The following is a 17,693-nucleotide window of genomic DNA, read 5'->3' as shown; positions in this document are numbered from 1 at the left end:
ATTTTCTCACAATCACCTCTTTCTACAGAGAAATCACTTTAAATTTCTTAGAATGTGAAATTTTTACATTTTGTATTCTGATGTGTAAGCCCATTTGTCTTGCAATTAAAAGAAGCTGAACAATAGATTTCATATTGACTAAAGTAGCCAGGAATAAGATTTTAGTCACAAAAAAGCATTGTGAGCACATTTTCAAGTAACATATCATAGCAGTAGTTTTCCTGACAAAGTGTTATTAACTCACCTTAAACATAATGGACACAGTACTGTATAAGCTGAGGAGCTTACCTTTACAAGTCCTATTATTTGACAAAAATGGCACATGTTTTATTTCTTTGTTATTTTGTTTTTGTTGTATTCATTTGCTGAGATAAATGTCGTATCTATGTTGAAATATGTTACTATTAAAAAATGTATTGTTATATTATAATAGTTATATTTTATTCAAGTGATTCTTTGACTAAATGCTAATATGTGAAACAGTGGTAAAATAATGATTCTTGTTATTGTTAACTTCTATCGTCAGACAATAGTAATTATTGAAGGGAAATCAACTGCTTCTTGTAATAATAACTTGCAAGTTTAAAATTGCATTCATGATGGTAATTACAAGGCAATTAATACTCCTGGATATACTACAACAAAAACAAAATCATAACCTACATAATATGTAGTTGGAGACACGAGTCGTGTAATAGAATATATGGCAATTTGTACGGGAAAGAAAAAACTCTGCGTATGTTCACTTTTAAGACGGGAAAAAGATGATTCAACACTGTTTGATATTTTGAATATTTAAAATCATAATGAGAGAGGGGCGATGCTGTTCCAATTGCGAACTTTTGCTGAAAAGTGTTAAAAAAAAGTTTTTGGCGCACCATTGAAGAATAGTGCGCCCCTTGATAATTCGTCGCTGGTGGGGCAAGTTCCACCTCGACACTATTTTATTCTGTTAAAATCTACCTTTCGGACCCAAATTTTCACCATTAGCGGACTCAGATTGTCTTTAATCTCAAGGTAGATGTGTTGTACACACACTGAAACCGTACAGATAACTTTCAATCACTTTGGTTTATTTTTAAAATTCAAAACAAAGAAATAAATTCAGATTTTTGGAAATTGGTATATCCCCTTTAACCTGTAGAAATATTAGGATAATAAATAATACTCCATTTTATCTGAAAATCTCTGGTAAATAGTTATTTGATAAATATTTCATTGTAAAATTTGACTTTTTCGCACAAAAACAAGTACAATTTCAAATTTTTTCAACATAAACGTTTATGACGTCACGACATATTTTTACTATAACGTCCGCGCTAACAATATAAAACAAATTATTACTATTTTTTTTATTGTCACTTAATTTAAGAGTTCAAAGGAACGGTCGTTTAAGGTTAGTTAGTTTTTTATTGCAAATTTTCTTTTCGGACTCCCCAGTCCGATATAAACTATTGTTTGTTAACAATATTCGAATCGTCTTTTTAACTTTCAAACGCAGATAATTCTTGACACACGTGGATTGGAAGGCTTAAATTTTGATTTTATGCTATGAACACTATTTCTAATTAGTTTAGGTTAAAAGATTCCCGTTTCTCGGACTAAGGTACGATTGGTCAAACGGATGACAAATCTATTGCTTTAAAAGACTGTTATACTACTCGAACTCAACTCGAACGAACTCAATAGATGATGGTAACATATCTGGGATGGGAGCAATACAGAATTAACCAAAACATTATAAAATGTTCAGTTAGATGCACTTAGAACTATATGCAAGGTGAAAGGTACCAGCCATCAGGAATTATATAATGAAACGGGATTTATAACCTTACAAGAGAGGCGGAGGAGGCGTAAACTTATATTGATGTTCAAAATGTTATATAATCAAACTCCCGCTTATCTTTCAAACCTTGTACAATACACCAACACACCTTATAATCACCTAATTAGAACGTATATCTCCATTCATTTCATTACATTTTGCATTAAATGCTCACATTAAAGCTGTAATGTGGGCTATACCAAGTTTAATAATCTAATCTTAAGGAGAATTCGAACGTGAACGCATTTCATATTATTTTCCAAGTTGTCATTATTCGATATCATTGATATAATAACACTGGAGAAAAAGGTACGGACAGTTTATTGCAAGTAGATATCTGCATAATATTTAGTGTGTATGTTGAAATATAACGATATAATTATAAAGTTCGGAGTTTTTGTAAGTAGAAGAAAATGTGGGAATCTATATTTTCTTACCAGTGTCTTCATTTTTATTATTTTAAAAGACAAGGTTGGATAGTTTCAAGGTTAGTTGGATTCACCATGAGTTGTGATTATCTATTCGGGGTGACTTACCTGGCTTTTATATTGGGTGGGTGGCGGCCATATTTTTTCAACAGTAGTAAATATGGCGGACCAAGGGCGGACAAACAGGCTTATGTTTTAAAAACAGTTATTTACTTTGACCTAATTTTGGCTCTATATTTATTTGTTGTTTTCCTCAAAGTAAGTTAAAGACATATTTATTTACAATTTGGCGTTTATTTTGCTTTAGGGACACATCGCAGCATGTTAATATTGTTGACTCCAATGGATTTGGTTATGATTCTGCCAGTATGGGATCTGCCGTTGTCATACGGTTAATGAAACCATGTGACTGTTGGTATAGAGATGGTAAGACAAGTGGCGAAGGATCTCTTTGACGGGAGAGGGGGGATGCACCTCGGCTTCACTTTTTTGGATTTTAGAGGGCACTAGTCATGGTGGGGGTTCAGTGGGGCCTCCGAAAATTCCTTATCAAGGAAGGCGGATAATACATTTAACGCGACTTTGCAATAAAAGTAGAATACATTTTTAATTTCCTGCCATAAACGATAACCAGTGGAGTCCTCTCCTGCCCATAGATCTCTCCCCACACCATGACATTCCGTCGTTCAACCTCTTGAGCGCAACACAGCACCATTCTTTCATATCTTCGGCGATTTACATTTTGCCTCCCATTATCTCTGAACAAACAGATGTGATGTCAGCATGAGTGGGCTCCCATCCGTAGGTCTACTATTCGTTAGACGTGGCATTCTTCTTGTGATACTCCTGCATGGAAATGTGGACGCAAGTTTAGTTGCCAATATAATCCCTACTTATCATTCGTACACCAAATCAAGTTCCACCAGAAGCAGCAATACGACTTATATGTAAAGTTATTTAAGTTTTGGTGTCCAGATTTAACAAGTAAAATAAATTTATCATAAACACGAAATTAAAGTTAAACCTAACCACATTCTACAAAGTTTTAATCGTCTGGGTTACCGTTGTCAATGATTTACGAAAATGTTCTTCATTTAACTGAGAATGGCTTAGTTCAGAGAGTTATCATTATTTATCTCATTTGGAGAAATCTTGACGCCGCACTTCATACAATTATAGTTTAGAAGAGTAAAATGAAACTGTTAAATATGAAATATAAATATCAATAGACAGAACCCCTCATTAAATAGATTATACAGCCAAATTCCAGGGTTCATTTAGAGATTCATTGTATTCGGCGTTTTCAATCGTTATAAATGATAACATGGTGACACTAGTTCCTCTTACTTAAGTTTGTAGACTACTGAAATAATTACAAGAATTAACGCAACGAAAATATATCTCAGAGTAGTCCATGACCTACCTAACATCCTGATGGCTAGTTTGAGGGTTCCGGATTTGTTCAGGAAGTTGGTTCACAATCTTCAATAACGGACGCCAGAGTCTGCCTTATTTTTGATAAACAATGTTTTGAGATGTGATCTGAAATAGGGGGAACTGTCATAATAGCTATCTGTAGCTGTGAAATGGAATGTTTCCTATGCAGTCATTTCTTGAATATATGTTTTAAGAAGCACTAGAAATGTGCGAAAAACGCACAATGCCTTCAAAAATATCTCAAACTATGAATTTCTTTTCCTATTTCTATAGATGTGTTTTCTATATATATACCTATATAAGTATTAAGTATTTGACAGAAGTAAGATATAGCCACCAGAGACTAGTTGTGCATATGAATTTAGGAGAAAACGTTAACAGGTATTAAACGTACCCGTTTTGTACGTTGTTAGGTTTCATATTCCTTTAATTCCATTAAATAAAAAATACTATCCATTTCTTGTGTATAGTTTATGTGAGAAAAGTTAACATTTACATTTCTAATATCAATATCAACAACTTTAATCATTAACTATTATTGAAGTTTCATGCAAGTGTGATTAGATTTCTCTAGCATCAATTTCTTGATTAATATGAATACTTATATATATTAAAATGGTCCAAAGGCTTTACTTTGACCGACATTTTTGTCATAATCCTTCACAATATAGTTATTTAACAGACTTTTATATATGAAAAGTTATGTGAAACAGGAAACTGGGCGGAATAAGGCTTGCTAGACAAGTTAACGTACGCTCACGGCAGCAGATAAAATAATAATGAAAATGCCGTGGCAATTGATTGAAAAAACCACTAACGATTACAACACAATAGAAACTTGAAATCCATTTAAACCTGTTTCAGAGCTCATCAATACACATGGAAGGATTAATGGACACAATTGGCGAAGTGAAAGTCAAAAACTCGAAAGAAATTAATCAAAAAAATGTCAGCATTGACCTTGTATGAGAAGTTGTTCTTCCGCATTAGTAAACCAAGTTGCAATCGAATAGACTACCAAATTATGTTGGTGTCTTGAGTTAGCCGCTATAAGAAATGTTGAAGGAGAGACGGACGGATAGGTCTATAATGGGACATAAAAAATTTATCAAAGAAAATATTGATACCTGGCATTATACATCACAGCCTTTGGTCGATTAGGTCTGAAGGTTACCATAATTCTCGCTAACAATTTCAAGATCATTAGGGGTAGTTAGCAAGCAGAGTATACTCTTTGTTTAAATTACAACAGTATTTACATTTTCTTATTTACAATATTAATATCTAATAGTTACCAATTATAAAAATATGAATATTAAATATTAAATTAAGTGTGACGATATTTATACAGACACGATCGTGGAGAAATCTTTTTTATGATACGTTATCAATAACAATGGTTCTTGTTAAAATGGAGATGATGGTTATTAAAACCACTTGTTGGTTCATTGTTGAAACTCCACCTGTAAAGAATCAAAATGAAACATGTTGAGAAACAAAATTTGATATAATAGATTTGATATAAATGTTTGTAACTTATACTAAGTAAGTATAATGAAGTAAATGGACTTTCCCAAAAGGATGCAATGATCCTACACAAGTTGAAGTTGAATAATTACCCTGACAAAATAATTCTCCAATGAAAAAAAAACATAACACACACTATCAGCTGTCAGAAATGATAAAGTCTTTAGTTAAAAGTCCAGGCATAGCCTCAAAAACAGTTCAAAAAAATTATTATCAAATTTAAACATGAACACGGTCCCACTAAGTTACAAACAACGGCAATAGCTCTGAAACTGCATGTTCATCAGTATATTACCACTTTCGAACATGACCGAGATCTCATCAATATATACATGTATACCAAGTTTCACAAGATTGGATAACTGAGGTCTCAATCGTGCTACAAACCAAATTTTTACTAAGTCACTAACTCCGAAAGCGATCATCCGATTGTTACCAATTTCGAATTTGACTGAGATCCCGTCAATATATACATGGATGCCAAGTTCCGGATAAGAACTGTAGTCTCTATCGTGTTTACAAGCCAAATTTGACGCGTTTTTACGAAGTCAAGGGCAATAACTCAGAAACCGTTATTGGAGAAATATATTGGTAGCATCTAATAATTTTTTCAAATGAGGAAGTATTTCAATCATATATATTTCATAATGAAAAGAGGCATTAGATGTCTTGAATAGTAAGCATGCCCTGTCTAGTGTCACGCCCGCTTTATTTAGCGGCCTCGGTTTATTGTCCCATCAGAACGACTAGACGCTTTTTCCAGGGATAAATCGAGTTGAAAAACCTTCAGGTTAACGAACAAGCGTCTAACTCACTGAGCCAGTGCAGCTTCCGGGGGTAATTGATGAAAACATTTCTATTTAATTTTAAACACGTAAATCATTTGAGTATATTGCTTGTCCATGGAATCAAATATGTGGAGTTTGGATAAAATTATACCGTAGTTTAGATTTTGGTTGACACTAGCATCTTATTAGACCGTCGATCCCATTTAAAAAGTAAAAAGTGACTGGCTGACTGCAGTTTCAATTGACTGGCTAATCAGTTTGTTTTTTTCAGCTAGCTGAAATTGCTAGAAAAAAAAAAATTCAGTTGAATAAAGCGACTGAAACTGATTTCTTTAATTAAATTTATTTAATTGAACATACGTTATACACGACAGGCATCATATAGAAGTCACAAATGTTAATCAAAATGTTATAGTTTTAAATTATCACGCATGTTCAGCAATTGACGATCGTCTTGAATTCAAGACAAGGTCTGTGATAGAAATCATGTCCTCTACTACAACGCAGCTTGCACGTATGGCAAGATATTCCAAGCAAAATCAGCAAGTTGAGAATATAAAATTTAATGTCTTCTGCTAGTGCCTCTGTCAAAAATACTTGCTAATCTCACTCTCATAATCAAGTTGACTTGGACCTTCAGCAGAGCTAATACGGCACATTTTTAGATGACGACCCTAGCTCATCATCTGGTACTAAAGTTTGGCAAAACAAGAAGAGCTTTCATGCATCCTTGCAAATGTGTGTATAAATAGACCTATTAACTTATTTAGTGATGTGAAGATTACAAAGTGGCGAATATCGGCTGACTTAAATAAGCGGCCCATTACAAACACTACTGGCAGGTTCAGGCTGAAAAGAAATCGGCGGTTAATGGCAGTGGCTCAAGGGTGCACATCTCTTCAATATTTACTTGACTGAATACTTACCAGAACATATTTCCTTAATTTCTTGAGCAGTTGTAACCATAAATTCTTCCAAATCTTCTCCTTGCACATTATCACATGATTCTACCATTCTTTTAATACATTCAAAGGCTGATTCGAATAGTCTACAATGGTAAGGTACAGACATTTGCTACAATATTTATCAATTAATATACACAAAAAGTACAAACGCATTACCAAGGCTAGCCCCCGTGTTGTCATGGACAAGCTACGTTGCGACCACATTGTAGTGGTTGAACTCTAGTGAGAAATCAATTCCTGTACCTGTAGTATTGTCATGTCACGATTCACATACCAGTATATTTATTATACATACATGCAATAATTGGTTTTAGATTGTTCTGTTGGTCCCTCTGCTGGGATCATTTCCATACAAACTGTTGGATTGCAGTCACTAAGTATACATTCAAAGACTGAAATAAATAAATTGGATTAATAGTAAAAGAGTTAACGTTCACATACAGTTGGCTTCCGTCTTAATAGAGCAACATAAGGAAGTGCGATTTGGATTCCCAATGTACCGAAGTCCTAGACGGTATTGGCACATCACAAAAACGTTGAAAGATGTCACATTGCTGTCTCTTGTAACTAATGGAAGTCATCAAGTAGATTGGAGTAGATTCAAAGATCGTGATATTGTTAGGATCCATCGTAAACTAATCAATTGTTTTCTGTGAATTTGTCTTTGGTGTTCTGGTTGATCCACTGCAGAGCAGGCAAACATAGAGAGTCGTTCATGTGACGAGTAATAGGCAAGGGTTTGGTAGAGATATGAAATGGTTTTAACCGTGATCTGCTTCCTCATGGAGATTATTGAGGCTGTATGAGCTCTTCAACTGTGGTTTGTGGAGTGTTTTGCTGCTTGTCCACGGATTCACATAATGAGGGAATAGCTGAGGCTTGGTCTCGTGGAATGGGATGGATTGATGCATAAATTAATATCATTTTAGGAATAGGTTAGTAAACATGTAAGCACTCTTAAAGGAGGCAATTTGAAGAAAATAACAATTCTTTCAATAAGAGTCAGTATTCCTTTTAAAGACATAATTATGAAAAAATATTAACCAACAAAAAAAGAAATAAGGCACATGTAACAGGTGTTATAAGATATTTGTCATTAACTTGGGAACTTTTCTAATCCCTATCTGATGTCCAGCAGTACATCTGTACATCAGATGTATAGACGATTTATGTTGTTGAACAGAAGTGCTTCTCAAACTTTTTGATTAACTTCCCAACTTAAGAAAAATTTCTCCTTCACTCACTACTTGTATACAATAAAACCTCAAATTAATCAAAATATACCAAATAAAACATGCTAGTTGAGTATTGTTTCTTCGTTATATTTAAAGACCCTTGTTCTGTTAGAACTTTGTGCTTGGTGATCTAGGAAAAGGGTCTTAAAATCATCTTAAACTAGCTTTATTAATTTCAGACGTAGACAGCTGCGTTCAGTAATATCCAGAGGGCCTCGTTTTTTGTTGACATATATTATCCTCTACAGCAGTAAATACTCACTACACGAGATAAGTCCCAAGAAGTGAAGTTAAGTCAATCTGATGAGCATCGAGTTAATTTTAAAACTGTTTTCCCCCTATTCACAAATTCCCCCACCCTTTAAGTATAATTCACCACCAAATTCCCATTCTTTCCAAATGTCACCCAAAAACCTCCAAATTCACCCCTGGTGCATATGGACATGGGATGAGAAACACTGTTCTACAGTAAGAGGAAGGATCATCTGCAATAGAATTATATAGTGATGTATTAAGAGAAGTAAAAATCTACTGTAGATTTTCCATAGGGCCAGAGAACGAGTAAAGTACATTTATTTAAAGGGACAGTTTCGCCATATTTTTCACCGATTGTACCTTAGTTTCAGAAACGGGAATTCCTTTTTTTAGCTAAACCAATCAGTAATAGTAAGATAAGTAACTATTTACAGTAGACAAATTTGCTAAAGTAAGAGAAGTAAAGATCTACAGTTATTTTATGTAGTGCTATATTAAGAGAGTTTACGATTCACACTAGATTTATATAGTGTTACAGTAAGCGAAATAAATAAATCTTCAATCTACAGCAGATTTTTATAGAGTTATAGTAAGAGACGGAAACTGTAGATTTATATACATTGCAATAGTAAGAGACGTAAACTCTACAAGTAAGGGACATAAAAGGCAAGATCTACAGTAGATTTATACAGCTATAGTAAGAGAAATAAATATATACAGAAACATATGCACCTGCTATAGTAGAGAATCTGCATAACATTTATAAAGGGCCAGGGCAAGTAAAATCTACGGTACATTTATTTACATTTAGTACTTCATGCGCAATAGTAAGAGAGTAGATTTATTTAGAGCGAATTAGAGTCTACTAGATGTATATAAAGCTATATTCATAGAAGTAAGGGTTTAAGTTAGATTTATATGGTTCAATGCAAGCACAGGAAAATTGTCCCAGGAAATAAATATAAAAAGATGGCATTTTTAACTTGTGGTTAGATAAAACAGAACGTTATATAGCAATACGAACGCTACTGTATAGGCGTCTATGATAGATAGCTTTATAACATGCACTTGATTCTTTATCTTTTCGTGTAAATAAAACATATTTAAGGTGAAATTTATGTTTTCTGTGATTTGGCTACATGATAAATATAAAATATTACAAAATCAACATTGGGAATGTTAGTAGGTTAACATGTCTAACAGATATTGTTAATTTAAAAATAAAGGTAATAAATTAAGAAATAAAAGATAAATATTATCACATTTCTTGTTTTTCTAAATCTTAACATAAAATCTTTCAGAGTAAAACCAGAGGTTTAAGAATTATATTGTATTTAATGATCACAAGGTCAATGAACCAACGAATTGAAAAGGAATGAACAAAAAAAATATGCCATTTGTACATCAAAAGAACCATTCTCAAAAATGAATATAGAATGTCAATTACATGTATCAAAAAAACTATTCACTCATTTCAAGATATTTTATAACATGCAATTTACTACAAATGCTCTAAAGATGTTTTTGTAGAACGACAATGTATACCGTTTTAATTAAATTGGCATTAAATGTCCATTATCTCTACAGACAAGATATTTATACATGTATTACTTATTGATTTTTCAAATAATTCGGCATTACATTTAATATTCTTAACTTACATTTATTCAGACAAATAAACGCCCAACCTAAGTTGTGTTTTATTTTTGTATAAATAAGATGATTATTATGTTATACAATAAATCACCTCTATACATCACATGATAAAATCAATGAAAAAATAGCCTGAAAACAAAAGTAGCAGGTGATTTTAAAAGAGCTATAATCACTGTTTCGACATTTCATTTGGCTTATCAGTGAACAGATTAAATTTTCTAGTTGTTAGATTAAATATAAATAGACAAGGAAGTATGGGTATCAAAGTTGAATAAAATGCGTTTTATTCCACCCAACACAAAACATCAATGAAAATATCATTGTCAAATAAATCAGAAAAATGAGTAAAATTTGATAATCTTAAAGAAATATACAACGTCTTAGATTTAGAATGAACATAAAAATTAAGAATTTCAAACTTGGTCAATAAGAGCACATAATCATCAGTAGATATACCTAGTGTCATAAATAACATAACAGGATCCTTATATAATCCGATAAATCCAAAAAACATAGTAATTATCCATAAATATGCAATTACCTATTAAGCGTTTTTCAATAATTACTTGGTTTTATGAATTTTCCAATTTTCCAGGAGATTCTGTTGTAACTATATATGTGACATCAGGTAAGTTCACTGATGAATATAATATACCCACATTGACCATTCTTGAGAACTTAAATTTTATGTTCATTCTAAGACGTGGTATCACTTTAAAGAGGACACCTTTTTTCTGTTTTCATGTGATATCTGCTTTTACCAATGTTCCGAATACTTAGTATTCAGTCAGTGGCTAAACTACCAAATGACTGGTTGAACCAAGTTCATGGGCCACCAACCCTAGAAAAACTGTACCAAAGTATACAATTATAATCAAACTAAGCAACCAGCAAAATATAAAGGAGTGAAATAGAATTAACTACAGATTGAAAATCTATACAGGCATTTAATTGACTTAGAGAGGGTTCCCAGAATGCACGAGAGAATATGTTAAAATTTGATTGAATGATGAAAAAGAGAAAAGGTTTGGATCTTATTGCAGATAAATTATGATTACGTCTCAAGGTATCACAAGATCTGAAAGAATAATAAAGTTTCATAAAATGTTTCGAAACAATTGTAAGATATCTTCGCCTTCACTATCAAATGTATTATGACGGATTAATATTTTCAATATTATACACATCATGTTGATAACATCTGCTACCAAAATATCTTTCATTGCATTCAAATCAAGCTTAGAACAAAGTGTTCTCCAAATCTTGATCTATCAGTTAGATTGTATTTGTCATTCTCTTCAATTATTACACATATTGTCATGTTAAGTACTTTACCAAATGTTTAACGACATCTCATTTCTTTGGAAAATACGATCTAACAATTTGTATCCGTATTTAAGGAAATTTCATTAACGCGGGTTCAATGACATCGATTGCCTTGGGGAAACAAAATAGAAAGTTTGAGTGCAAGAATTTTAGCTCAAGAGATAACACAACACTAAAGAATCCTCTGCAGATGATTTGAAACTAAACTATTAGTTGTGCAGAATGTTACTAGGCGAGATTTTTCCTATAAATTGTTTAGATTTTCACTTATTTCAATTAAACAAGGCTTTTAACACGAGTAAACATTTGATGTAAGATAAGGATTTGGAGTTCTAAAAATTCTCTACATTCTTTTAACTTTTTATATCACATTATTTCAACTTGCACAATGGTTACTTTTACGATTATATTTTGGTTTAAACTCTTTGTTAGGTAGCACTCTTCTGTTGTTGGTCGTTGAACCTCTTTTTGGTTATAACGCAGAAAAACAGGTTCATGCAAATGACGATAGTATCGTATTCGCACTTCTATCCTGACCAAATTTCTCATCATCCACAATATGGCGTTGCAGCACAGTTCTAAAGTGGTAGACCTGAAAGCTCTTCATTGTATCGGGTGAAGGAATAAGAATTTAAATTTAAAACCAACACACCCTTGACAGATCCAATAAAGAAACTACGTATAAAAATTTACAGTTTTCATAGCATTAAAATAATATCAACGTCACTGCCAAAATATTTCCTATATGGAACAACCAAAATTTAACAATATTTATGACACAGATGAATCATTTACTTACTGGACCATTTTCAATTATTTCAGACTTTTCAACACTTTGATATCGGCATAATTTTTCTATAGGGAAGGATTAGAGTCGGGATAAAATTGGTTAGATTATAATAACAATATTTTATCAGGAGAAACATGATCAGAAACCAAAGTGTCCATTTTATACCATAATGAAATATTGCTTGTACAACTGTTAGTCTTTTGGAAGCATGTTGTTGTGAGCATCTTTTTTATTAACAATATCGACGAATACAGCAGTTTACTTGCTAGTACAATACAGACAATTTTATCAATCGCATACACAGACGACACGTTTCACGACAACCAGATCAGGCACCTGTGTGACCATTAGAAGGATTAGTCTATACAGCTATTGAACTTTCAATTAATATTTATGACACAGATGAATCATTTACTTACTGGACCATTTTCAATTATTTCAGACTTTTCAACACTTTGATATCGGCATAATTTTTCTATAGGGAAGGATTAGAGTCGGGATAAAATTGGTTAGATTATAATAACAATATTTTATCAGGAGAAACATGATCAGAAACCAAAGTGTCCATTTTATACCATAATGAAATATTGCTTGTACAACTGTTAGTCTTTTGGAAGCATGTTGTTGTGAGCATCTTTTTTATTAACAATATCGACGAATACAGCAGTTTACTTGCTAGTACAATACAGACAATTTTATCAATCGTATACACAGACGACACGTTTCACGTGACAACCAGATCAGGCACCTGTGTGACCATTAGAAGGATTAGTCTATACAGCTATTGAACTTTCAATTAATATTTATGACACAGATGAATCATTTACTTACTGGACCATTTTCAATTATTTCAGACTTTTCAACACTTTGATATCGGCATAATTTTTCTATAGAGAAGGATTAGAGTCAGGATAAAATTGGTTAGATTATAATAACAATATTTTATCAGGAGAAACATGATCAGAAACCAAAGTGTCCATTTTATACCATAATCATTTTAATTGCTACTATTAAGGGATCTATTTAATTTGCTGTATTTAGAATATTGAAATATATGTAAAGCAGCAACGGTATATATTCCTAAAGAAATATAAGACCCAAACAATTACAGTGAAACCCCGATATCCGCACGCTTTTTACTGGGAAGTGTAGTCGATTAAACCTTTACCAATAGGCCAAACTCACTAAGAGTCAGCTTGGCTTAATTCTAACCCCAAACCTAATTGCAAATACAATTTCGCAGTGATATTTTCATACGGTTTCATGTTGATTTCTTATTATTTTCCTATTTTTTTGAATTTCTGTTACTTATAACGTTTATTAGTATATATGATAAATAATACATCTGTACATTATCTGGTAGAATATTTTGTCCTTTACTGTATCATGTTAGACAGCCGCGATGGCTCAGTGAGTTAGAGCATATAGATCGAGATTATACCTTCATTTTGAACTCGTTTCCCGGAGTGGCTGACATGTGTACGTGTACGTTTGAAGAGTAGGACGTAAATTTCCATTCATTTCATGTCACTGTATCATTCCATGGTGCTTTCAAAACTGAATTTTTATTGTTTATGTCGGATTATATTTTAAAATACAGTAGACATGCTTGAATACTCATTTTCTGTCATGCAATGATCAATATACACCTGATTAGGGCTTGTCTAACGAAGTCTCCTTTCCGCTCACTGTCTGTCATGGAACACGTTTCATCTATCAAATATGGAGAAAATGTTGCTTCATATTCTGAATTTGTGTCGAAATCGGTCAAGGGAAATAGCTCACAATCATTATTTAACCATTCATAAAATTTAGTAGAATGCCTTCAAAATAAGCCGAATTTTTGGCGTCTTATAAAATATCCATATAAGAGCGCCAACTTTCAGTTTATTATAATATTCTCTATTTAAATCTGTATCTACCAATCGTCTAGAGATAATATTAATTTTAATACAGGATATATTAAGAATGATATATAGACATGATATTTCCGGAATCTGACAAATGTCAGAGTTAAAACCGTAGCTTGTTGGAACCCAGATCTGATATCTCAGTAGTCTGAAATATTAGTCTACACTTCTGTTAAATATTATTCCAGTCTATTCTTATGTTACATATAACATATTTTGTTTTACCTTTCAGTAGCAGGAAATTGTAACAGCATCAGTGAGTGAACGTTAACAATTTGGCAACGGATAGAATGGTATTACAATTTGTCATTTTAACATATTTGTGTATTGGCTTTTAGTCAATCAATCATTTAAGGCTGATAGCCTGTAAAAAAGTAAGACACAACTACATATCGACTGGAGGTATGTTTTACTGCTACCAGGTATAAGATGGTTTGTGTTGTTGTAATTAGATAATGGCATGATATGACCATGGAAATATGACTTCAGGCTAATATAACATAAAATTACTTTTTGAAAATCCACCATGTTTGATTCAGCTTTAAATACATTGTATGTTAGACCTTGATCTACTGCGTATTATATATTAATTACATTACAACATACAGATAGTAACAATCTATTAGAACTAAAAAGAACCCCGAAATCAATGATTAATCCTCACATGCGAAATATATCGAAAGCTTAGGCCTTAAAACCTATAACAGGTTGATTCATTAGTAATAAGTAACCTCTTTCTATATTGGGGCACCAACGTTTAGTTCATAATAATAAACAGAAATCTTCACCTATCAATCATCTGGAGATAGTATTAATTATAATATTCTTTATTATAAGGTTCTTTATTTTCGGGTACAAATCTTACCCAGGTTCTTCATTCTGAAGTACAAATCTTATACAGGTTCTTTATTCTGAAGTACAAATCTTATCCAGGTTCTTTATCCTGAGGTATAAATCTGATCCAGGCTCTTTATTCTGAAGTGCAAATCTGATCCAGGTTCTTTATTCTGAAGTACAAATCTTATACAGGCTCTTTATTCTGAAGTACAAATCTTATCCAGGTTCTTTATTCTGAAGTACAAATCTTATCCAGGTTCTTTATTCTGAGGTATAAATCTCATCCAGGTTCTTTATTCTGAAGTACAAATCTTATCCAGGCTCTTTATTCTGAAGTACAAGTCTTATCCAGGCTCCTTATTCTGAAGTACAAATCTTACCCAGGCTCTTTATTCTGAAGTACAAATCTTATCCAGGTTCTTTATTCTGAAGTACAAGTCTTATCCAGGCTCCTTATTCTGAAGTACAAATCTTACCCAGACTCTTTATTCTGAAGTACAAATCTTATCCAGGTTCTTTATTCTGAAGTACAAATCTTATCCAGGTTCTTTATTCTGAAGTACAAATCTTATCCAGGTTTTTTATTCTGAGGTATAAATCTCATCCAGGTTCTTTATTCTGAAGTACAAATCTTATCCAGGTTCTTTATTCTGAAGTACAAATCTTATACAGGCTCTATATTCTGAAGTACAAATCTTATCCAGGCTCTTTATTCTGAAGTACAAATCTTACCCAGGTTCTTCATTCTGAGGTACAAGTCTTATCCAGGTTCTTTATTCTGAGGTACAAGTCTTACCCAGGTTCATCATTCTGAGATACAAATCTTACCTGGGTTCTTTATTTGGAGGTACAAGTCTTACCCAAACTCTTTATTCTGAGATACAAGTCTTAACCAGGTTCTTTATTTTGAAGTACAAGTCATAACCAGGTTCTTTATTCTGAGATACAAATCTTATCCAGGTTCTTTATCCTGAGGTACAAATCATACCCAGGTTCTTTTTTTTGAAGTACAAGTCATACCCAGGTTCTTTATTCTGAGGTACAAGTCATACCCAGGTTCGTTATTCTGAGGTACAAGTCTTACCCAGGTTCGTTATTCTGAGGTACAAGTCATACCCAAGTTCTTTATTTTGAGGTACAAGTCTTACCCAAGCTCTTTATTCTGAGATACAAGTCTTACACAGGTTCTTTATTTTGAGGTACAAGTCATATCCAGGTTCTTTATTCTGAGGTACAAGTCATACCCAAGCTCTTTATTCTGAGATACAAGTCACACCCAAGTCATAACCAAATCATAACTATCCCTTAAAACCTATCCCTCAATACATAACGATCCCTTAAATCATAACTATCCCTTAAAATCTATCTCTCAATAACTAACGATCCCTTCAATCATAACTACCCCTTAAAAACGTATCCTTCAATACATAACGATCCCTTAAATCATAACTATCCCTTAAAACCGATCTCTCAATATATAACGATCCCTTCAATCATAACTACCCCTTAAAAACGTATCCCTCAATAAATAACGATCCCTTCAATCATAACTATCCCTTAAAACCCATCTCTCAATAACTAACGATCCCTTCAATCATAACTACCCCTTAAAAACGTATCCCTCAATACATAACGATCCCTTCAATCATAACTAGCCCTTAAAACCTATCTCTCAATATATAACGATCCCTTCAATCATAACTATACCTTAAAATCTATCTCTCAATAAACAACGATCCCTTCAATCATAACTATCCCTTAAAACCTATCTTTCAATACATAACGACCCCTTCAATCATAACTATCACTTAAAACCTATCTCTCAATATATAACGACCCCTTCAATCATAACCATCCCAAAAAACCAATCTCTCAATATAAAACGACCCCTTCAATCATAACTATCCCTTAAAACCTATCTCTCAATATATAACGATCCCTTCAATCATAACTATCACTTAAAACCTATCTCTCAATATATAACGACCCTTTCAATCATAACTATCCCTTAAAACCTATCTCTCAATATATAACGAACCCTTCAATCATAACTATCCCATAAAACCTATCTCTCAATATATAACGACCCCTTCAATCATAACTATCCCTTAAAACCTATCTCTCAATAAATAACGATCCCTTCAATCATAACTATCCCTTAAAACCTATCTCTCAATATATAACGACCCCTTCAATCATAACTAGCCCTTAAAATCTATCTCTCAATAAATAACGATCCCTTCAATCATAACTAGCCCTTAAAACCTATCTCTCATTACATAACGACCCCTTCAATCATAACTAGCCCTTAAAACCTATCTCTCAATGTATAACGACCCCTTCAATCATAACTATCACTTAAAACCTATCTCTCAATACATAACGACCCCTTCAATCATAACTATCCCTTAAAACCTATCTCTCAATACATAACGACCCCTTCAATCATAACTATCACTTAAAACCTATCTCTCAATATATAACGATCCGTTCAATCATAACTATCACTTAAAACCTATCTCTCAATACATAACGACCCCTTCAATCATAACTATCCCTTAAAATCTATCTCTCAATAAATAACGATCCCTTCAATCATAACTAGCCCTTAAAACCTATCTCTCAATACATAACGATCCCTTCAATCATAACTATCCCTTAAAACCTATCTCTCAATATATAACGATCCCTTCAATCATAACTATACCTTAAAA

The 17,693-nt window shown here is 32.8% G+C and overlaps 1 protein-coding gene across 1 annotated transcript; it reads right to left on the bottom strand.

The window, feature by feature from the left end:
* Positions 1-4,156: 4,156 nt before the first annotated feature.
* On the bottom strand, positions 4,157-15,020 carry LOTGIDRAFT_229728 (hypothetical protein; the record flags this gene model as incomplete). Its single annotated transcript, XM_009068187.1, has 4 exons — positions 4,157-5,153; positions 6,932-7,053; positions 7,266-7,362; positions 15,008-15,020. The coding sequence occupies 4 exons, from the start codon at positions 15,018-15,020 to the stop codon at positions 5,065-5,067; spliced, it is 321 nt and encodes a 106-aa protein (XP_009066435.1). The 3' UTR covers positions 4,157-5,064.
* Positions 15,021-17,693: the final 2,673 nt, after the last annotated feature.

The sequence above is a fragment of the Lottia gigantea genome, assembly GCF_000327385.1.
Source record: "Lottia gigantea unplaced genomic scaffold LOTGIsca_9, whole genome shotgun sequence".
NCBI lineage: Eukaryota > Metazoa > Mollusca > Gastropoda > Lottiidae > Lottia > Lottia gigantea.
The sequence above is the reverse complement of the archived record's forward strand: the minus strand, read 5'-3'. Positions and strand labels throughout refer to the sequence as shown.